Genomic DNA, 21456 nt, shown 5'->3' on the forward strand with positions numbered 1-21456 from the left:
TGTGCCCACAGGGGGCAGCATGCCAGTCCTTAAAACGAGTGGCTTGCTGGTGTGGCGGCACCGCCTAGGAAATGGGACAACATGCCCTTTTCTCAAAAGAGAAATAACTGCTTCAGACAAAATGTTTGCAGCTGAATTAGCCAGCTTGGGCCTTGACCAAAATGCCTGCATTTTGGTTCCCCAAGACATGTATATTGCTGCAGATTGTTTTCTTCTCCCAGCAACTGAAGTTAAGAAACATCCTCAATTATTTTAACATTTCCCAGCTGCCTTTCTCTAACTGGCTACCTCTCCCAAAAAACTAAGGAGTCCTGACTCCTGAGTTTTCTATCTACATCTTATTACATTACTGGTTCCCCCAAAATGTTGGGGGGACGACAAAATCTATTCTCGCAGATGGCCATATATCCTAGTGTGGTGATGTTATGGTTAAATCTGCTACACAAATCAATATAAATTACACAGTGAACACGTGAGGAAAATTGGTGGCCCGTGTTTCATGAAGGGGTATTGGGGAGATGGCAGGCGTTGTTGTTCTGTGAAAGTATTGCAACTTCTGGTTGAAGAGCAGTCAAAGCTCACTAGCCGTGTGAACCACTTCGGCGAGGTCTGTGGACTACCCAGCCGCCCACGGAGAATAGCTCAGCAACCACTGCACTTCCAGAAAACCCAGGAAAACCAGTTCCTCTTTAACACACCACGTTGCCCTGCACAGATTATAATGATGGGCTAGTTGTCACATGCATACCATCACTCAGTAACGGCAAGTTTCAAACAGCCACTGTAGATCAAATGCCAACAGAGTTTTCATAGGGTCTGTAGTTATTGACTTGCCAATGGAAGAAGAGTTTGGATTTGATATCCCGCCTTTCACTCCCCTTCAGGAGTCTCAAAGCGGCTAACAATCTCCTTTCCCTTCCTCCCCCACAACAAACACTCTGTGAGGTGAGTGGGGCTGAGAGACTTCAAAGAAGTGTGACTGGCCCAAGGTCACCCAGCAGCTGCATGTGGAGGAGCGGAGACGCAAACCCGGTTCCCCAGTTTACGTGACTACCGCTCTTAACCACTACACCACACAGTCTCACTGGAGACTGCTCATATATTCACCCTCAAGTAGCCAAGGGCTGCTACAAGGGGGTACGTTTACTGCTCGAAGAAGGCAGGAATTCATATGTATTAGTAGGCCAACACATACCTAATATATTGCAGAAACAACTTTCATATCCCTTCCAATTCAATGCTTTTCAATGGAGTCAGTTCACACATTCAGCTGTCTAGTGATGTATAACCACATGTTGCGTAACTTGTGTATGTTGTATGTTGAAAGCGAGAATCAGCCTTGAATTCAGCCTTTCCCAAATTCCGTTTGTAATGATCACCCATTTCTTCTCTCTCCCAAACTATTCTCCCCTTCTCAGTCCTGAAATCTCTAAATTCTATACTGCAGGGGTAGACCCGGGGAACTTCCTGCTAGTGGTCCCTCTGTGGGATGAGCTCACCATAGGCAGCCTTTTTAACCACAAGGGATACATCCCTTACATGATGTTTATTGCCATTAAGGGGCTAACATTTCGAAGGACCAGGCTATCACAACTGCAGCCAATCAAGGGAGCCACCTGGACAGTTGAACCCATGCTCTGTACACACAAATTCCAGAGAAGGTGAGGCCAATTTAAGGCTCAAGGAAGTCAGGAATTCTTAAATCCCACTGCTTCTAATGAGATTTAACCATGCCTCACTTTCAATCTGGTCTCAAACGCCTTACTTAGGAATACATACCACTGAAATGATGGGGCTTTACTTCAAAGTATGGGGTTGAAACTTGGATACAAGTTTTTTTTTTTAAAAAAAGGGAACTTTGCCACTGAGTTCTAAGGAACATTAATTGCATCCACGTGCCCAGGTCTAGTGACCTGCCTTCCTTAAATAAATTTTGCAATGTGAGAAGTGGCTCCGAGTCCTCCTCTATCCCACCCTAGTTTTCTTCTCCTTCCATCTGACCTCCAGTCCCACATCCTCGATCTTTCTTCTGCCTCTGTTCCTCCAACCATTACACCTGTGCTTGCATCCTAGTGCCTTCTTCTGCCCTGTTCTCTGTCCTTCTGCTGTTGGCTTGTGTCCCCTGCTGGAAATCGCTGCCACCGAGCGCAACATACAACAGTCCGTGCCCAGTACTCTCATTGGCAACTAGAGAGGGTGATGAGGAGGCAGGCCCGGCCTGGCCTGTGGCGCCGACTCCAAGCCAGGAATGCTTTGTTAGGTAGGAAAGGCCACACGGTGGGGTCAAAAGAGGAAGTGGGGGCCGCGATCTGGCTCCACCAATCGCCACACCTCTCACTGGATGAGCGGAGCGGAGCGGTCGTTGGTCACCGTACGCTTCAGCTTGATGTGAGCAAATGGGTTGGTCCTGCAGTGGGGAAGGGGAAGTCAGAGAAGGAGAAGTGTCACCGTGGCAGGAAGGAAGCACCAGATCATGAAGGATGCTTTCTGAAGCTCTGGGTAGGGAGTTGTGACTCTCAGAACCATAGAACCACAGAACTGTAGAACTGGAAGTGATCACGAGGGTCACCTCAATGCAGAAACCTTTCACTCAGCCTGGGGCTCAAACCCACAGCCCTGAGATTAAGCATCTCCTAGGGGTTAGCTCAATATGGCAGCAAATGAGGTGACAGTGCAGAATACAGAGAACAGACAATGGATGGGGAAACAACACTTTTTAATGCTCTTCCATTTTAAAACAAAGAAGCTCACTTTGCAAATATAAGACTCACATTTCAGGGACAAAGGCTCTAGCCTGGCCTTTTGCCCACAGTGCTAGTTTCCTGTTTGCATGATTTATTTATTTTTAAATGTACAGGAGCATTGGAAAGCTGCAGTTTTCCCACCTTTAACCGGAAGAAGGGCAACCCATTCTACCACTTCACTCTCCTGAATGCGTCAACTAGGCCTGAACCACAAGGCACCCCAGAAGCTTTTGGTCATGGTGCCCTGTGCCCTCTGGGACTCTTAAGGCACTATATGCAAAATTATATCAGAATTGGGGCACTGGATGTCTCATAGGAAGAAAGACGGCTGTGGAAGCCACAGGAGGGTTTCTTACCTTGACGGGGAGCCGCTTGGATTGCCAAATTCATTTGCTAGCTGGGAAGCAAAACGAGAAAGAATTGCATTCAGAGAATCCTTTCAGTTTAGGCAAAAGGCCCATTGACTTAGAGATCCAAACCCCAGAGCAGCAGACGAAGCCAGGACCTTTGCACTACAGAATTTGCAACTTGAATTTTGAATTGTTTCTGCTAAGAAATGTTGCTTAGTGGCCTTTGACCACTGGGTGGCAGCACATACACGTTAAGAGGACAGACGTGGCTAGGGCCCCTCTAGCGCTCTCCAGCTCCTTCTCCACACACAGCCACCCCGCAAACTCACCTGCGACAGGTCTGGGTTCAGCATGCTGTAAGGGCGCTGGCGGGATGCAGTGGCACGCGGTGAAGGCCCGAAGCGTGGCCCGTCGCCACCGTCGGGGCCAATGGGTGGAGAGCCGGCTCGGTCCAAATTTCCTGTGCTGCTACTGTTCATCTTGCTAAGTGGGAAGCTGCTCAGGAAAGGGAAAGGATAAAGTTTTGTGCCAATTCATGCCAAACGACTTTTGCTTCCTAGATCTGATCCAGGATTTCCCCCTCGCTGTGCTTTTGAGGAAACCCTATAGCTTGGGTACCCAGCCCACCCTGCTTGAGCCATCTATCTCTTTACCTATATATATCTGGCAGTGGGAGAGGCAGGTGAGCCCAAACCCACTGCAGAACCCTATTCCCACATAATCCCTTGCTGACTGGCAAGTATTAAAACATGAGCAGCTCCCGCAAAGGTCAGCTGCTGGAGACCCTTAAGGCAATCCGTCTCAAAGGGTCAAAGTGACCTGCCCCTCCACCACCAGCCAAATCTCCCTCTGAGGCACTGGGCCCCCCTCTCCCACCTTACCTGCTGAACGGTTTGTCAGACCCTTCGGCTGGGGGGAAGGGCCGGGTGTAGGAGAAAGGAAACCAGCCTTTCCTGTAAAAGGGGAAATGGGGAGGGAGAAGCATGGGAAGCAGACATTTAAGACCAGAAGGGAAAAGGGCCAAAAACCGCTTCCTATTCTTTCTGCATTTGAGGTGGGGCTTAAGAAGGGTCAGGGCTAAGCACAAGAAGGTTTGGGGAGATCACCTAGTGGGCTAAGAAACAGCAGCAGCTAGCAGCCCAGATGATCAGGGTTCTCAAGAAAGGGGAATGAGCTTGGTTTAGTCACAAAGCCAAGAGGCTGATAGCCAGTGTTCTTTGCAGAGGAGTCACAATGGCCTCACCACCAGAGGCAGTATCCCTCTGAATGCCTCTTGCTGGGAACTGCAAGTGAGGAGAGGGCTGTGAGGTCCTGCTTTCCAAATTCCCGAAGGCACCTGGATGGCTGCTGTGAGAACAGGTTGCTGGACCAAATGGGCCATGCAATGTTCTTGAAGGACAGTGCCTCCTAGCTGGGGTTGCATCCAAGCAAGAGTAGACCCACTAAAATTAATGAACCTAAATTAGTCATGTTAACGAGTCTACTCTGAGTAGAACTCCCAGACCCTTATGCAAGGGAACATAAAGGTAAAGGTAAAGGGACCCCTGACCATTAAGTCCAGTTGCGAACGACTCTGGGTTGCGGTGCTCATCTCGCTCTATAGGCCGAGGGAGCCGGTGTTTGTCCGCAGACAGCTTCCGGAGGTCATGTGGCCAGCATGACTAAGCTGCTTCTGGCGAACCGGAGCAGCACACGGAAACGCCATTTACCTTCCCTCCAGAGCGGTACCTATTTATCTACTTGCACTTGACATGTTTTCAAACTGCTAGGTGGGCAGGAGCAGGGACCGAGCAACGGGAGCTCACCCCGTCACAGGGATTCGAACTGCTGACCTTCTGATCAGCAACCCCTAGGTTCTGTGGTTTAGACCACAGCGCCACCCGCGTTCCCCAAGGGAACATAGGAAGCTGCTTAACACTGAGTCAGGCCATTGGTCCATCTAGCTCAGTACTGTCTACACTGACTGGCAGCTGCTGCTCATGGTTCCAGGCAGAGGTCTCTTCCAGCCCCACGTGAAGCTGAACCTGGGACCTTCTGCATGCAGAGCAGATGCTCTGCCACTGAGCTACAGCCCTTCACCTCAAGGGAGCTGAGTCGAGCGGTTGCTGGCTGTATAGTCCACGGAAATCTTTCTAGTCCAGTATCCCTTACTGGCTGGAAGTAGCTCCCCAAGGTTTCAGACGGAGGTCTTTCGCATCACCTGCTCCATAAAATGTCAGAGACTGAACCTGGGACCTTCGGCTACTATTGCCCTACAGGTCTTATCCAAGCTGAACAGGCCTCCCTCTCTCCCTCCCCCTGCAGAGGTTGCAAGAGAATCCTCATACCTGGTCCCTGCAAACTGCACACATGACCTGGACCCACACAGATAAGGGTAAATTCCCACCCATCCAACAGGGAAAGCCTACCAGTTGTGTAGAAGGGGGGGGGATATTGCTTACATTTTGGTTGCCTCGTTTTCCCCATAATGCCAGCCATCCCGTGCCTCGGTCACTAATAAAAGAATGATGTCTCCTTCTTGGAAGTTGAGCAGGGTGCTGTTCTCTCCTGCCGCATGTGAGAATATCGCCTGGACCCTCCGCCGTTCAGACCGTGGAGGCAAGACCGACAGAGGATTGATGCGGGGCAGGGTTTTGTTCTCCACTGTGGGGAGATGGGAACAGAATTGGGATAGGGAAAAGGCGGTAGTGTTAGTGGCTCTCTCTGTACATATGTATATATACTTCTAAGACTGGAAGAGCTGTATACAGTATATAGTTTAGCGTCTGGAGACAATAAACACTTTGTTACTTTGAACTGTATGAGAGAGGAGTTTTCCCTTTAACTGGAGACTCTGGAAGAAGCTGTGTGATGGGAGCAGGAAATCTCTGAAGACTCTGCTAGGGCTCCACATCCTGTGCTGATGGATCACACAGGTGGAGGTGTGGCAAGTTACCAACTGACTTCTACAAGTCACCAACAGTTCTTACAATCAGTGCTCAAAAGGTTTTATGGCTTCTCTTTAAGTTTTGCATCTCATGCTCCATCCTGGCCAGTTCCCAAATGGTGCAATGGTGAAAAAGTGGCCTCGTGCAACTCCAATATCGTCGTTGTTGTTTTAAGGGAATGGGCAGAATTTGTTCTGTCCTGACACTGCACAATCTGGAGTTCTGACAAGAATTCAACAGAAAGATGACTGATCAGATGGCATAAATTACAGAGTGGAAGTCCCATTCCATTCATCCCGGTTTTGAACCGGTGCTGCCTAAACGAGGAAGGTGGGCTGCAGGTAGAAACCAACCTGGGGCACTTACCCAGCGTTGCCAGGCGGGTCTCCATTGACATTTTGCGTGGCATTGGCAGGGTGCAGGAATAGCTGTCGGCGGTCTTGGTCTGTGGAGGGGCCTGAGTGGTTTGTGCGGGTGGCAGACCTGATGTGATGGTGAGGGGTTCGGTGACCGGCGGGTGCCCCAAGTCCCGAGATCCCCGCCCACGGTGTGAGTCGCCATTTGGTAACGGCATCACCTCCTGGACTGAGGCACGCTGTGGGGGATTGGTGGGGGGAGAAGGGAAGAGAGAAAGCAAAGAACGGATAGGGCATTATACAGGTGAACCCCGATGCATCCTATTGCCCCACCTCCTTGCCGCACAGAGAACTTATAACCTTTGGGCGAGTGTGGTCCTTCTTCATAGTTGGCTAAAGTGTCACATTAGTAGTTTGGGAGCTGCCATTTGAATCCTGGCAGTAAAGAGGGAGGTTGGGGCCCCCAGGATGATTCACCAGTCCACCCCATGGACTCACGTGGTTTGGCCCCAGCTCTGAGAGCTCTTCCAGGACCTTGGAGCCAGGGAGGGCGTCATTGGCTGGTATGGGAGTCCCACCAGAGAGGTTATTGGCCGTGAGCTTGACCAGGGCCAGGGCCCGCTCTGGTAAGCGGGTGGGTTGAGTGCACGATGTCTGCCAGATGGGCAACTTGGCTGCCAGCAGCTCCCGTACCTGCAAAGGGATGAAAAGAAGGTCCATGTTGCTTGGTTTTGCTTTCTTTTAGCCAACCGGCTTCCACCCTGTCCCTCTTAAGCTACTAGCAGTTGTCTTTTAGCTCCAGACTGCAGGAAGTTGTGCTGAGTTCTCTTCCCCACCCCTAATTCCCAGATTTCACCTAGACTTGGCTGTACAGGAGCAGACAGCATAGTTGTTGTTTTTTTGGGGGGGCAATACTTACCTGACCTTCCAACAGCTGTGTGGCTGCTGTTTACTGGGAGGGAGAGAAACAAGTTGGCAGGGAGGCTGGCACAGTCCAAAGCACTGGCAGTTCTATTATTCTAATATTCTCTAACCACAACACCACCCTGGCTCAGAATGATAAATTCCGCGCCAGTGGCAAATTCTGCAGTGCAGTCGCGGAATCGCAGAATGCAAATGGCCCTTCCTGATTCCCTGATTCGCTCTCCTGAAGCCTACATTGGGGAGAGGGAAAGTGAAACAGGGGCTTCTAATACCTCCTTCTGTGGTGGAGAGGGCACAGCTCACCTTAGTGTGATAGTTGCTGAAGTGTTTGGAGACTGCACACTGGCGGTCCACCAGAAACGAGTACCGGCGCCTCTCCTCCGTCAGGGCCGCCTTGTAGCCTTCAGCCACGAACCGATCCAGTTCGCTCTGTTTGGTGCTCATGATCTCCACATACTAAGGCAAAAACCACCACGAGAAGGGAAGGAACCATCATGTTGTAATCTGAGGCCCAACTGCTTCACAGCCAGGCCTGCATAGCAGCGCTGTACACCATTTAGTCTCTCCTATATTACGTAGCACACTTCGTTTACTTTCATAAATGTATATCCCACCACCCTTTTGACGGAAATCATTCAATAAAATGGATGTTTAAAACTGAGGTGATTTCTTTAGGAAGCCAAAAAGTGGAGAGGGGAAGGAGGTGAAACGTATAACATCATACTTGAAGCAAAATCGTTTTCTTATTATACTTTGTGGAAACATGTTTTGACATGTCGCCTTCTTCAGGAGCGAGTGCGAGAGATGTCAACAATGATTATTAAACTGACGATAATAACCTTGCATAAAAAAACACACTTTGCCTCAAAATCCTACCAAACCAGGTATATTTAACTTCCATTCTCTCTCTAAAAAAAGAAAAAGTGAAAAAGAACTGGTGTAGAGGAAAATTCTGAATACATTCTGTCTATGTCTTCTAGTCTCTAAACTCTTTGGTTAGACTGAGTAATAAAACAGAGAAACTTAACCAGCAACAGTAAGGGCCAAATCAGGCACGACACCACTCATGCAATTAGCAATTTCATGATTTCTTTTTTAAAAATACTGTAATAAAATAGCAGCAAAGGAGTCCCAATTCCAATTGAGACCACAGCAGAAGAGGCTCCCCACACCCATCTCTCTTGCTTCCTCTCCCTCTAAGCAGCCAGTACTAATACAGATCACCCCCCACATGCCTGCTATTTACTTTTTAAAAACAGTGGTTGTTCATTGGATGCATGGTGCTATGTCGAGTTTAGCTTTAACAGCACAATTTGCGCATGTTCAGCTGGAAGTAAGTCTGACTGTTCGATGGGTCTCACTCCCAAGCACATTTAGGATTGTAGCCGGAAACACTTCCAAGTATTTTACTCAGTACTCTTTTCACGCATTGCTGTTATCATCTCTCCTAGTGCCCTTGAAGAATGCAACAAGTCAAAACATGTTTGGGGAGTATCACATCGTATAATAAAAATTCTTTTCACTTCAAGCATCATTTTGTGGTTTCTTCCCCGCCTTCCTCCTGCCTCTTTCTTGTTGGCTTTTTGACCTTTTGATCCTCTGGGCTGTTCCCTCCCCTCTCCCCTGTTGAAGGTAATTTCTTCCCTACTCTTTGAAATGTTGCCTGTGGGGTAAGATAAAACACCCTGTTATTTTATATTCTATATCAGACATTTACCCAATGCAGTTTTTCCCTGGCTCATGGCTGGAACTGCTGTTCAGCGTCTAGAAAGCTGCACAGCTCACAGAGAGATATTATTACAATCAACAGATACATTAGCGTTCAAATGTACTCCTGTTCGCATGCACTAGGGAAAAACATTAGGCACCGTTTTGTTTGCGCCGCTCACTCTCCTAGCAAAGGACATCTCCATTGCCTCAGGGCAGTTTCTAGAATCCCTTGGCACATTGTTCTGGATTAATTAATGCGGAGTAATTGCCTCTGCCTAATTCCACACTCACACAACCACCAGCGTGAATTAGGATCTGAGCTCTATCCATAAGCAAGCATAGAGAGACGATTGTGGGGAGAAGTCAGTGCTTCCTTACAATTTCAGCCCAATTGTGAGTAAAAAAGGATGGCAAAGGTGCTCTGAAACAACTAATCTAATTTTAGGAAACATAGGGCTTCTACTGATTTTATATCCTGGGAAGCTAGGGGCAGGGGGCAGCCTTATAGGATCCAGGAGCTGAAGGGTTATCTCCATACCCCATTCCCTACCAGCCCCCTCCTTGCGGCCTCTAGCCTGAGCAGGCCTTGATCCTGAAGTAATGGTTGCCGCGGCAACAAGGTTGACAAAAGGGGCCTTTCCGGAGCCAAATGCTGCTGCTAGGATTCACAGGATGGGGGTAGGTGGCGGATGGTAGATAGGGGAGACAGGGCACCAGACCAAATTGAGTCAGAGAGCGAGGAAGACGGGTGACATCTGAATCAAGGCGGGCGCACCCTTTCTGCAGCGTTCTCCATGCACAGGACTTCATCCCCTAGCAGAGAAGCTTTGCCCGACCTTTCAGGTTTGTTGTGTAAGTGTGTACCGACTGTGCATGTGAAGGCGGGTGTGCAAAAGCAGCACACTGCACTTGCACATGCATTCTGAACAAGCAGGGTGTTTGTGTAAGGCTCTGGGTACAGGGTGTGCATGCGTAAAGCACATGGCATGTATGATTTGCACAGGTATGCACTTGCCTGTATGTGCGCTTACGGGTATGCACACAATGAAGTACAGTATATACACGGGTCTGGTGGAGAGACTGTGTACATTTCTCTTTGTATTACTGTCAACAACCCAGGTACCCCCTCTGTAGAGATTACCTCTCCAGGCACTAAACAGCCAAAGAATGTTAAACCCTTTTAAAGACATAAACTTCTTAGTGACCCCAATCCCAGCACCCAGATGGCATCTGTATGGAGTAGCCAGGTCTTGAGTGCAACCTGCTCCACTGAAAAACTTTAGAAAGCTGAACTTCCAAACAACAATATTCCTACACCTTTTTGCATTCAGATCTGTATTTTTTCATTTACACAAACAGAACTTCCCAATATTATACATTTTCAAAATTTTGAAACACAACACATACCAGCAAGGTTGTTCTGTTGTATACCATTTTTTTCTGTGACCTATCTGTTGTTGCTGCTGCTGCTGTTGTTGTTATTATATGAAATGTAGCTGAAGGCTAAAATTTTATTTTTTTTATCTCATCCCGTTTGTGAGAATTGACCATTTTGGCCTTGCAGGACTATGCAAACACCTTAAAAGCTCAGCCCAGAATTGAGGCAAGTCAAAGCTAAAAAACACCATTCTCTTCAGAACTTCATGGGCTTTAATATGATATGTCACAAGATCAATTTACAAGATTGATTTTATTTTTTTAAGTGAGTGATGTGCAAGGTTGTGGGTTCAATCCCAGGCATCCTAGACTGCAGGACGGGGGAAAAGACCACTGCTTGAACAGCTGCTTCCAGCTAAGGTAGATGGTAGATGGGCTAGAGAGGTCATTTGTCTACCTCAGCATAAGGTAGCTTCACTTGTTATCTTATATCTTGTAAATAAGCTCACTGAGCTTGAGGAGAGAGAGAGAGACATGAGGCTGTTCTGTCTCCTGCCCAGATAGCCTGACCTGGAATTCCACATATCCGCTTCTGGCAGGATGTGACACTGTTCCCAGAGGGAGCAAGCAACATTTCCATTGTTCTCTTAAGCACTTCCCTTTATGGAATCCCTCCCTCCTCCGCTGCCAATCTTACCTGCACCTCGCGATCCCCGTATTTCTGTGGGTTTTTGCTATTCTGGCACTTCTTGCGCAGTTTTTTCAGCTCCGTCTGACACTTTTCAATGGACTCTGCTTTGGAACGGTGCTCACCTTGGTATTTCTTCAGGGTGGCCTAGGAGGTGGGGAGGGAGGGCACCAGACAGTACATAGCCAGGTCAGCCTTGAAGGAACTGGATCCTTCCTGGTTCTCTGAGCCTCATTCCACATATAAATACACAGAGCAGCTCAACAGACAGGCTGTTGAGCTTTTATTCCTTTCGGATGAACAAGTAGATCAGGGGTGGGGAATCTTTTTTCAGTCTGAGGGCCACCTTTCTGCACCAGGGGGCCGCATGCTAAGGGTGGGATGGACCAGAGGCAAAAATGGGCAGAGCATTGGATGTCTTATCTGTTATCTATATACAGTAGGCTACAGTTTCAGACACACAAGGCTTTTACACACACTCACCCCTCTCTACCCAGGCAAACAAGAGGCATTGTCTCAGTTACTGGAGGAGGGGATGGAGCAGGGTCAGAGTTCAGAGCTCTGAGGAGAGGTTGTGGCATAGGGAGAATCCCAGGGGCCAAACAGAGAGCCCAAGAGGGCCGCATTCAACCTGAGCCAGAGGTTCCCCACCCCTGGACAGATGCATGTTGACAGAATGGAAAATACCTCAGGCCACACCCTTCTCAAATCAATACGACATACTGAATGGATTATTGGTTTCCCTGAGGGACAACAGCTGGGCTTGGGCCAAACTGGGTCTCTCTTGAGAGGAATCTTGGACCTGGCAGAAACCATGCTGACAGTGGACGCTTGTTTCTTCACAGCCAGTCTTAAGAGTTGAGCTACACGTCTTCACCTTGGGCAAGAGGGGGAACTTGTGGCCATCCACAAGTTCCCTGACTGATGGCAACGCTAGATGAGGCTGATGGGAGTTGTAGTTCAACCACATCTGGAGGGCTAAAAGTTCCCTGTCCCAGAGTGCCCATCCCTCAAGCTTTTCCACACGAATAGCAAGGCCTCGTTTTGGTCTTCTCGCTGGCTAGCAAGAAGCTCTCCAGAGAAGTGAAAGCCTGTGAAGAAGTGCTGACCACCCTCTCCTTTGCTTTCTCATAGACTCTGACAATCCCTCAGTCTCATCTTCCTTGGGGAATTATTGTGAGATAAAGACAAGATGAAAGAAACATCACAACCCATGCTTAGCTGAATAAATTCCTGCCTCAATGGCACTCTCTTCTGTGGATGAATTAGATACCTCCCTAAATGGCCAACTGTAAGTAATGGAAATGTATATAAACAGAGATGGAACCAGTGTTTCATTTATGAGTAAAACAAATGCAAGGCACATGCCTTCCTGGAAGCCATACTATGACACTATTTGACCTGGAGATTCCAGGATTGTTGTGAAAGGCTCTGTGGTGAGGGAAAGTCATTCTGCATGTGCTCAGGGGTACTTTCCTTCATCATTATTTCAGACATTCGGGGCATAGATAGATTCTGATACTGAGCCCTAGCAAAGATTAAGCTTCGGATAGGATATTGCACAATAACTGATGGGCAGATAAATACACATGACAACAGACAGACAAACTTGAAATGGCAGAAGAGGAGGGTTCAGATATTAATCTTTCTCTCACCATCAGATACTTGATATCCAGTTCCAGTTTGTGTTCTAGCTGGGATAACAGCTCCGAGTGGAAAAGCTTCAGCTGGGACCAGGTGACAGAGAAGCAGGAAAGGAGAGGGTGAGAGTCAGGAAGACGAAGGCCAGTACCACCCCCTCCCGCCCATAGATTGGAGGTCCCGAGAATGGCTTTTGGACATGACAGGATACCAGGATAGGTGGGCCTGCGGTCCTGATCAGAGGCAGCAAAGGAGAGGAGGGGAAGAGGGCAGAGGTCTTAAATAGGCCCATCAGTCTGATCCAGGCAGGCCTGATGCCAGGCTAAATGGGCCCGTCACATACAGATACTCACCGTTTCTTCCAGCTGCACTTGGATCTGACGGTGGACCTCAGCCATTTGGAACAACGTGTCACCTGTAGGTCAAGGTGATTGGAGGCTTAATATACCCCAGACATTCCCTGGTCTATGAAAAGGTCCTTTGTCCCCTGGACTCTGCCTGTCCCTGGATAATCTCCTTTCGGGTTAATTCCTTTCCTAGGAGTTGACCAAGGAACTCCAACCAGCTTTTAATTGGAACCAAAATGTTGATGGCAGGCATTTGTGGAAGGAGGTCTTCAGCTTGGTACATACACACAAACTTGAGCACCGCTCTGCAGCTTCTGCTTTGGGGTGCATTGTGCAATTCACACACCTGGCACAGAGATTAGATCAATGTGACGCAGCACACATCTAGATGGGAGCATCCCCTCTGAAAGAAAGTGCGATCTAGCACAGGAGCAGTTCACAGCCCTGTCGCCTAAGTAGCTAAAAGTGACAAAAAGATGTTTTAAAAAAGAAAAGCAAATATGTATCCTGCCTATTGGCTGCAGGAGCCCTCAAAAAAAGCTTACAGCATTGTCAGTCACAACTATCTTCTGTATACATAATAATCTAAGGCTGTTGTCATGCTCTGTAGTTGGGGCAGCCATGTTAGCTCCAGCATGAAACAGTGCTGGTGACAGGCGCTTAACCGAGTGGGGAGAGCTGCTTCACATAAGAGTTCAGCAAGCTGTTTTGTGAAGCCACCCGACCCCCTGTTAAATGTGGTTGAATGGATGAAGGCAAGGCACCCCATCCTATAAATGGGGGTGAAGGTTGGGACAAGCTGTGAGGGGATTGGTGAAAGGGAGGGTGAGGTACAAAGGGAAGTGGTTTGGCCAGGGAAGCAAGAAGGTATACAACAAAATCACAAGATACAGAAGACGTGAGAGGGGGGAAAACCTGCCAGCCTCTCATAGAAGACCATTCCACAGCATAACCTGGCCCAAACCATTTAGACAGAAAAAAATGTGTCTGAACTATATTTGAGGTTTTACATTTTTAAAAACCCATCTAAAGGTGGCATTACAGTTAGGGCTGCAAGACAGGAGGAACCATCAACAGATTTATAACCGGGATATACATGCAGCAGAATGTGGGCTGTACCATTTCAGGCTGCAGGTATGGATGGCATGTTTGAATGCTCAGCTACATGAAAACTGCCCAATAAATAGTAACCAGGACAAAAGGGAATGGGCAGGACTCTAGAATCTCTTATACCATACAGCATATTATGTGCAATTTATAACTTGCAGGGAGTTGTGTTGATGTGGGGCAGTGTTCAAAACCGGCATCCCTACCTCTCCTGTGAAGTGGTACAGACCACCCTAACACCACAGTTTTCTTACTACCTCCCTCTGCTGCATGGTGGAGTTGATTAATGATAGGGGCCCATTTTAATCAATCGGGCCATGACTTAAGGGCGCCCTTGTTTATGCTGGAGTCTATTTTGGTTCTGGTGTTGCAACAGGGAATTGAAAAGAGGAAATATTAAAGATTGCCTTTGCTTCTAACAATGAGGAGTAGCTTTTGTTTGTGAAATCGTACCTTATCTCATATTTCCTGCAACATCTCAAGAAAGGGCCTGCCACACTTTTATTTACATGTAAATTGATGGATCGTTTGACAGAACCACTAAAAAAATCTTTAGCCGCTTGGCAGCCCTATCTACAGCGGAGACTAGTACAAAACAGCTACTGCTAAAAACCACAAGGCCCCACAGCCGACGAGCTTAAAGAGTAGTTTACACCGTCAGCAGAGCCAAGCAGTAACAATCTCCTCAGGCATGTGCAGTTTTAGGCTATGAGAAGCAGTGCTGAACACCAACCTGGATGGCTTTGAAAGAGAATTAGACAAATTGATGGGAGATAAGGCTCTACTGGCCACAATGGCTATGTTCGGCCTCCACTGTCAAGGACAGTGTGCTGATGGACTGAGAGTGTTGCTGTTGCACTCAGGTCTGGCTTGTGGGCTTCCCAATGGGGAATCTGCTTGGCCACTGTGAGAACAGGTTGCTGGACTAGATGGGCCACTGGCCCAATCGAGAAGACTCTTCTTATGGGCGGGTATTGAATGCTTGCTAGTGAAACAAAACAAAACCCTTCATGCAGAAAAATAGGTTGGCAGGGAGAAACTGAGGCCAGACTCTCCTCCCTGCCATGCCATTCAAACATACAAGGTTTCTTTTTTAATTAAGGAAGGATTCGAGCATGCTAACACACCCTACACCCTCGCCTTCAGCCTGAAACGGACCAGCCCAGAGGAAATTTTACCAAGTGGTTTTGCTGAATGTGCAAACTGGCTCAACGTCTTCTTGAGACGTCATCCCTTGATGTTTCCACGATGCTTGAAGGGAAGAATTCCATGGAGTCACCAGGAACACATGGGATGCCGCCCTATTCACCACCAATAGTCCAGATATGGGGTATGTACATGATGAGACAAGTGCAAGTGGTATCCTCATTGGAAGCGGTTCAGTTGAGCAGAGCTGCAACTCAAGCCTCCCAGAAGATGTTCCACAGCCAATTACGAGAAGCGGAAGGGGTGCAGGAGTGACTCTGGTGCCACTGCACTGACCTCCTTGAAGCTTCACCCCTCCCTTCTCCCTCCTGGTAAGTGGCAGTGACTTGTTTGCTGGTACACCAGTGTTGCAGTTCTGCTCCACCCAAGAAAGCACTTGCGAGCAACATGAGTGACCAATACTATGTGGTTCCAAACAGAGACTAGATGCTGTAGGTTTGCTGGGGTTATGCCAACTCCAGATTTGCTAACACCTTTTTGCAAGCGCAAAAGTGCTCTAGAGAGAGTTCAGTAGTAGGAAACAAGTCTCTTCCCTAGAGAGGGGGCCACAGGTCGTATCAAAAACCTACCTAACTCCTTGGATCCTTGGCTGTCGCTGGCCAACTCGCCGAGTTTCACTAAGGCATCAAAATAACCCTTGGCGGCCACTGTAACTCCTGCAAGGGGTGGAGGGATGGACCATTGAATCATAAACTCTCAACACAAAAGCTGCAGAGACCTTTCCCCTTTAAGGAACACCAACTCTGACCTGGCCTGAGGTCAAGGACTGGACTGGGGCATTCCATTACCTGAGAGTGCTTTCTGATAGTTCTTTCCCATAGTAACAAAATTCCTTAGACTGGGGTTGAATTGGTCCAGAATCGCCTGGATACAAGGGAGAAGAAAACAAACAAATAATGCAAATCCTTCTGGCATGATTCAGACAAAGTTTAGGCACTAACTTCCCACAGAAAGGCTGAGGCGTGTGCTTCATTTCCTCGCTGAAATCCACAGGAATTAGAAGGACATGAGTGATTGGTTCGTCTCCTTAGCATCACAATTCTCTCCGTATTATCAGGAGAGAGGACTTCCTTGCAAAACAAGATGAATCACGAGTGCTTAGAAGAGACACACACTAATATTATTATTATTATTTATTAAATTTGTAATAAATGTACTTGATAGAGAAACTGATGGGTAAGTTGGTGAAGAAGAGTCTGAATTCTGTATGGTCTGATTTTAAATTGTATTTGATGTTAACCTATATTTTTCTTACAGTTGGAAAACTACTTTGTATAACTTAATGAAACTTTGGACTTTGAAGAAGCATGAACTCAGGATGAAAGGGAGAAACGAGCTAAGAGGAAGGCACGTTTGGCAAATCCTCACCGTGATCAACTCCCACCTGGAAGCTTATGTCCCCACTGTGGAAGGACATGTGGATCCAGAATTGGCCTCCACAGCCACATACGAACACACTGTTAAGACCATATTCATGGAAGCCAATCTTACTCAGCTACAAGTGATTGCCAAAGAAGAAGAAAAGTGGTCTAAAAATCTTACAAATGAAAAAAAATATAAAACAAAATGACATACTTTGGGAGAAGATATATAAACTGGCACAAGGAAGGGGAGAATTATACGCGGTGGCCTGCAGGGAGTTGAATATGACAGAGGGTACCTGGGAAATAATACACAGACCTGGTTTACATGTCATGCTAAAACAAAACAAACCATGGTTTAGTGTGAACCTGCAGGCTCTGGGAAAGTAGATTGGGGTTGTTTTGTTCCTCCCCAGGCATTCTGAAGCTGCACTGACCTAAGCCATCATTAAGCTTAGCGTATTGTCTGGAACCGGGCTTGTGATTTCAATCTCCCCCAGACCAATCACAAGCTGTAACTAAGGTTTTGTCCTTTATGGCTTGTTGTTTGTCCAGGAGAGCTTAACCATAACCCCTGATGTGGAGGACAGACTAAGATAAACCACAACTTAACTCAGCATAACACTGAGTAACGAGAGAGGAGCAATGTCGCCATGGAGTACTCATGCTAAACCATGGCTTGACTTAGTATGACATGTGAACCAGGCCACAGATAGATGAGAAGTCTAGGAATGGATAAAGAAAGTAGCTAGGTCAAATAGCTTAGTTATCCATGTTTTCCTCTAAGGGGTTCAACTGAGCATATATATCCCTATATTTCTCAAAGCAACCCTATGAGGTGGGTTCAGAAGCACTGAGTGACCCATGACAACCCAACTGCAGTCTAGCAAACTAACCACTACAATGGCTTGATCAAGAGTGAGCAAAAGCCCGAAACTTTACTAAAATGTTGTCCACATCTATAAAATTAAAATTAACATAATTTCTGCATGAAAAATAAAACAATCAAAACTCTACAGATTTTCTTATGACCTATATTTTGTATGTTATATTGACATGCAAAAGTCAATTCATATATTTGGGAATCGAGACATAATTGTTGATAAGGACTGTGACATTTTATTCATTTCATTTTAATGAAGGAATTGGTTTTAATGTAGGTTTTTGGTTTTTTTTAACAGGAATGCATTAGGAAAATTTACAGTTCTCCCTGACTCATGTGTGCTGCTTGGTAGCTACTGGTCGGGAAGCTATTTATCTTGTTTTGACTCCGATCAAGAGTGCCCAAGGGGGGTGGGAACAGAGAGAGGGAGGGAGGATTATCTGGACAGACAGGAATGTGTGGGAGGATGGAAAGACAGACAGGAACGGGATGAAGGGAGCAGATGATGGACAGAGGGAGAGGAGAAGGGATGTCTTGTGGAATGGAGTTGGCCTAGCCTAAACATTCAGCAGAAATAAGTAGTGAAAAAGGGTCAGCTTTGGTCACAGAGCATCTACACCTCTCCCTAGGGGGACCCCTGACCACTAGGTCCAGTCGTGACCAACTCTGGGGTTGCGCGCTCATCTCGCTTTACTGGCCGAGGGAGCCGGCGTACAGCTTCCGGGTCATGTGGGGCTGAGATTGAGGACGCCAAACCTGAGAGAGCTGCCCTGATGCTACCAAGTACTTTCCCCCTTCTGGAAATAGGAAATCAGGTCTGGTCTGCATTTAGGGTTAGTGGTTGGACCCAAGCTTGCCTGTGGACCTTGAGAAGGTGCTCAGTCCCACTGATCCTTGACACTAGACCTCTGGTAGAATTAGGCATTATAATCATTTAAAGGGGATGCGGGTGGCGCTGTGGTCTAACCACTGAGCCTTGGGCTTGCCGATCAGAAGGTCGGCGGTTCGAATCCCCGCGACGGGGTGACCGCCCATTGCTCGGTCCCAGATCCTGCCAACCTAGCAGTTCGAAAGCACGTCAAAGTACAAGCAGATAAATAGGTACCGCTCCAGCAGGAAGGTAAACGGTGTTTCCGTGCGCCGCTCTGGTTCACCAGTCATGCTGGCCACATGACCCGGAAAAACTGTCTGCAGACAAACGTCGGCTCCCTGGGTCAGTAAAGCGAGATGAGCGCCGCAACCCCAGAGTCGTTCGTGACTGGACTTAACTGTCAGGGGTCCTTTACCTTTTAATCATTTAAAACTGCACGTGTCTCACCTGAATGAAAGTTCCCTGCAAGTAAAAATCTAGCACAGTGAGGAGGATGTTAGCCAGCCCACTTCTTTTCATGCTATTTTTCTACCTACGGATTAAAAATCCCTTTCCTGTAGTCAGATGCTGAATAGTCTCTTCTGCCACCTTATTCTCACCTGATTCTTTTGCTGTTGCTTCATCACAAAAAGGCATTTTCACGCATGATGTGAAAAAAGGGTATTTTGCGTTCCTGTAATAATATGCAGGTGAACACCACAATCACATTCTGCATTTTCTTCCATTTTCTGTTCTAAATTTGCAATATTCATATGTCCTCCTCATTAGCATGATAAGCTAATGATATAATCTTTTAGCCTAGCAGAAGCAAAAAAGCCTTCAACAACTTATTGAAGCAATGGTTAATCAACTGAGCAGATCCAGGCTCAAACTCCTACTCAGCCATGAATTCCCATGGGCCAAGTCTCTATCTTTCAGTCTAACCTCATCTCAACAAGTTGTTGTGACGATCAAATGAAGGAAAGAGTCTTACATCATCCTGAGCACCTCTGAGGAAATGTGAACTAAAAATGTAATAAAAAATTAGAATAAGTGGGCACTGCAACAAAATGTTAGGAATATGCAGTCCATCTCATTCTCCCTTACCACTTGGGTTTTCCATTCCACAACCGTGAATTCTGCCTTGACTGAGCATGCTCAGTCCTCATTTGGTTTCTTTGGGAAGGAGCTCCTCGTTTTCAGGTCTCTACCCTAAATATTATTTTATGCTCCTACAAACCTTGGGATTCTCCTAAGCCTGCTGATACCTCTTGCTCATGGGTGGTACCATTTTGGCTACATAACCAACGACACTCACAGCCCAGAGATAGAGGGAATAACAGCACTGGTTAGTACAATGTTCTCCACACACCCAAGGAAAACTGCTCTGAAGACCCAGATTCCAGACAACACCAGCGCCACTCCTGCCCCCACCTTCCCAGCCCCAAGGAGACAATGGCCCCTTTTCGGCATCTGCTTTAACAGCTGTCAGATGTGTCTCTGCTGAGCGAAGACAGCAAAGAAAGCACAGGAACCCCGGCCTATGTGCGTGCTTCCTCCCCGGATAAGAAGAGAATATCCCATCCAGTTGGAGTCAAGATGTTTAGGCAACACATCTCGGGGGAGCGGAAAGGGTTAAGTGTTCCCTCCTCCTGGCCAAGTACATTGAGGCTGGGATTTGGCATGGGATTTGCTTCATTTCCATATGGGAGAAGAAAACACACAGAAAGAGCAAAAGCTTCCAGCTCCATCTGAACTTAACCAGAAAAGCGGATAACCACAGATTTCATTGAAAGCAGGGAGCCCAGGTCAGAATCTGGCCCCACATCCTTAGCAAAGTGTCTCTTTCCAAGGAAGCGAGCAAAACAAGAACACTTTATTAGCGGTACTATTTCTATTACCATTGACGAACTTCCCCCCAAAGTTTTTTCCATCCACATGTCCAAATGCACAGCTGAGTTTCTAATAAAACAGTGGGACCAAATGATGATGATGATGATGATGATGATGATAATAATAATAATAATAATAATAATAAAGTTGTCTGTAGCCATATCTCTCCTGCAAATAACAGAACAGGTCCGTTATCTGAGCAAAACTTTTTTTTAAAAAAGTTCACACAACTTCTCCATCTTAATTTGGGTTTGTCTGGCTCCCCCCCCCCCCCATTTACTAGAGGGAAGGGGGAACTTCCCAGACCTGGACGTTATTATTAATGTTGCGCTACCTTCGAATCCAAGGCATTTCTCTGCATTCAAAAGGTGGGGTGGGGGGCGCGGGGGACAGCGGGGGTGGGGTGCACAAAGTGTGTGTGTTTGTGGAAATGTGGGGTTGGGGGGTGGCAGCTTGTTGGAACAACTCTGCCCCACTGGCCTCTCCTCCCTTTCCCCTGTCCCTTCCTTTTCCGAGGCTTTGTTTTTCCAAAAAGATTTTGGGAGGTGAACAAAAGGCTGGTTAAGAACAGCCAGAAAGGAAAAAAGAAAGGGGGGGAAAGGGGGGGTTGGAAGGGGATTTTTTTGTGTGTGGCGGTGCTGGAAAGGGCTAGTGTGCGATGGGGTGTGGATGGCAGGAGTGGGGCGGAGGAAAAGAAGGACGGAAACACAAATCAGGGACGGAGGGGGGCAGAGTGGGGGGGGGGAGAGAAGCAGTGGAGGGGAGAGAGATGAAGGGGAGCCAAAGGGAGAGGAGGAGGGGGGGGGAGAAAGGAAGAACAGGAGGAATAAACAGGGGAGAGGGCTGGCTGAGAAATGGACGGGGGCTGGATCTGGGAAGAGAGGGTCAAGGGAAAGAATGGAGAGAGAAAGAGGGAATGAGGAAGGGATGAGGAGAAGGATAGAAAGTGTCCCGCTCACTCACCCTATAGACGTTCTCCGTGAGCCGGTTTACCTCCTCCGAGCGGGACATGATGCCGGGGCAGTGAGCGCCGTGGGGCCTGGACGGGGCGTGTTAGAAAGGGGGTGGGGTTGTGTCCCCCCCCCCCCGTGG

General features: G+C 47.6%; 1 protein-coding gene and 1 long non-coding RNA gene across 6 annotated transcripts; one reads left to right on the plus strand and one right to left on the minus strand.

Moving 5' to 3' along the window:
• Positions 1 to 1848: 1848 nt before the first annotated feature.
• Positions 1849 to 21454, minus strand: LOC114581834 (BAR/IMD domain-containing adapter protein 2-like). Of its 4 annotated transcripts, none has more exons than XM_028702479.2 (14): positions 21328 to 21454; positions 16166 to 16241; positions 15947 to 16033; positions 13071 to 13132; positions 12732 to 12803; positions 11086 to 11223; positions 7605 to 7757; positions 6876 to 7070; positions 6388 to 6616; positions 5536 to 5737; positions 3976 to 4047; positions 3424 to 3589; positions 3101 to 3141; positions 1849 to 2407 (listed from the first exon to the last, which is right to left on the minus strand). In XM_028702479.2, exons 1-14 carry the CDS (start codon positions 21373 to 21375, stop codon positions 2335 to 2337), a joined length of 1614 nt encoding a protein of 537 aa, XP_028558312.2. In that variant the 5' UTR covers positions 21376 to 21454; the 3' UTR covers positions 1849 to 2334. The 4 variants fall into 4 exon arrangements, with proteins under 4 accessions (XP_028558312.2, XP_028558311.2, XP_028558313.2 ...); XM_028702478.2 differs by having other exon boundaries at positions 3424 to 3592; XM_028702480.2 differs by lacking the exon at positions 15947 to 16033 and having other exon boundaries at positions 3424 to 3592.
• LOC144325078 (uncharacterized) lies at positions 9374 to 17893 on the plus strand. 2 transcript variants are annotated; one of them, XR_013390370.1, is made up of 2 exons: positions 9374 to 9854; positions 16635 to 17893. It is a non-coding gene; the product is annotated as an uncharacterized LOC144325078 (long non-coding RNA). The 2 variants fall into 2 exon arrangements; XR_013390371.1 differs by lacking the exon at positions 9374 to 9854 and adding an exon at positions 11725 to 12367.
• Positions 21455 to 21456: the final 2 nt, after the last annotated feature.

Source organism: Podarcis muralis, chromosome 13 (assembly GCF_964188315.1).
Source record: "Podarcis muralis chromosome 13, rPodMur119.hap1.1, whole genome shotgun sequence".
NCBI classification, from domain to species: Eukaryota; Metazoa; Chordata; class Lepidosauria; order Squamata; family Lacertidae; genus Podarcis; species Podarcis muralis.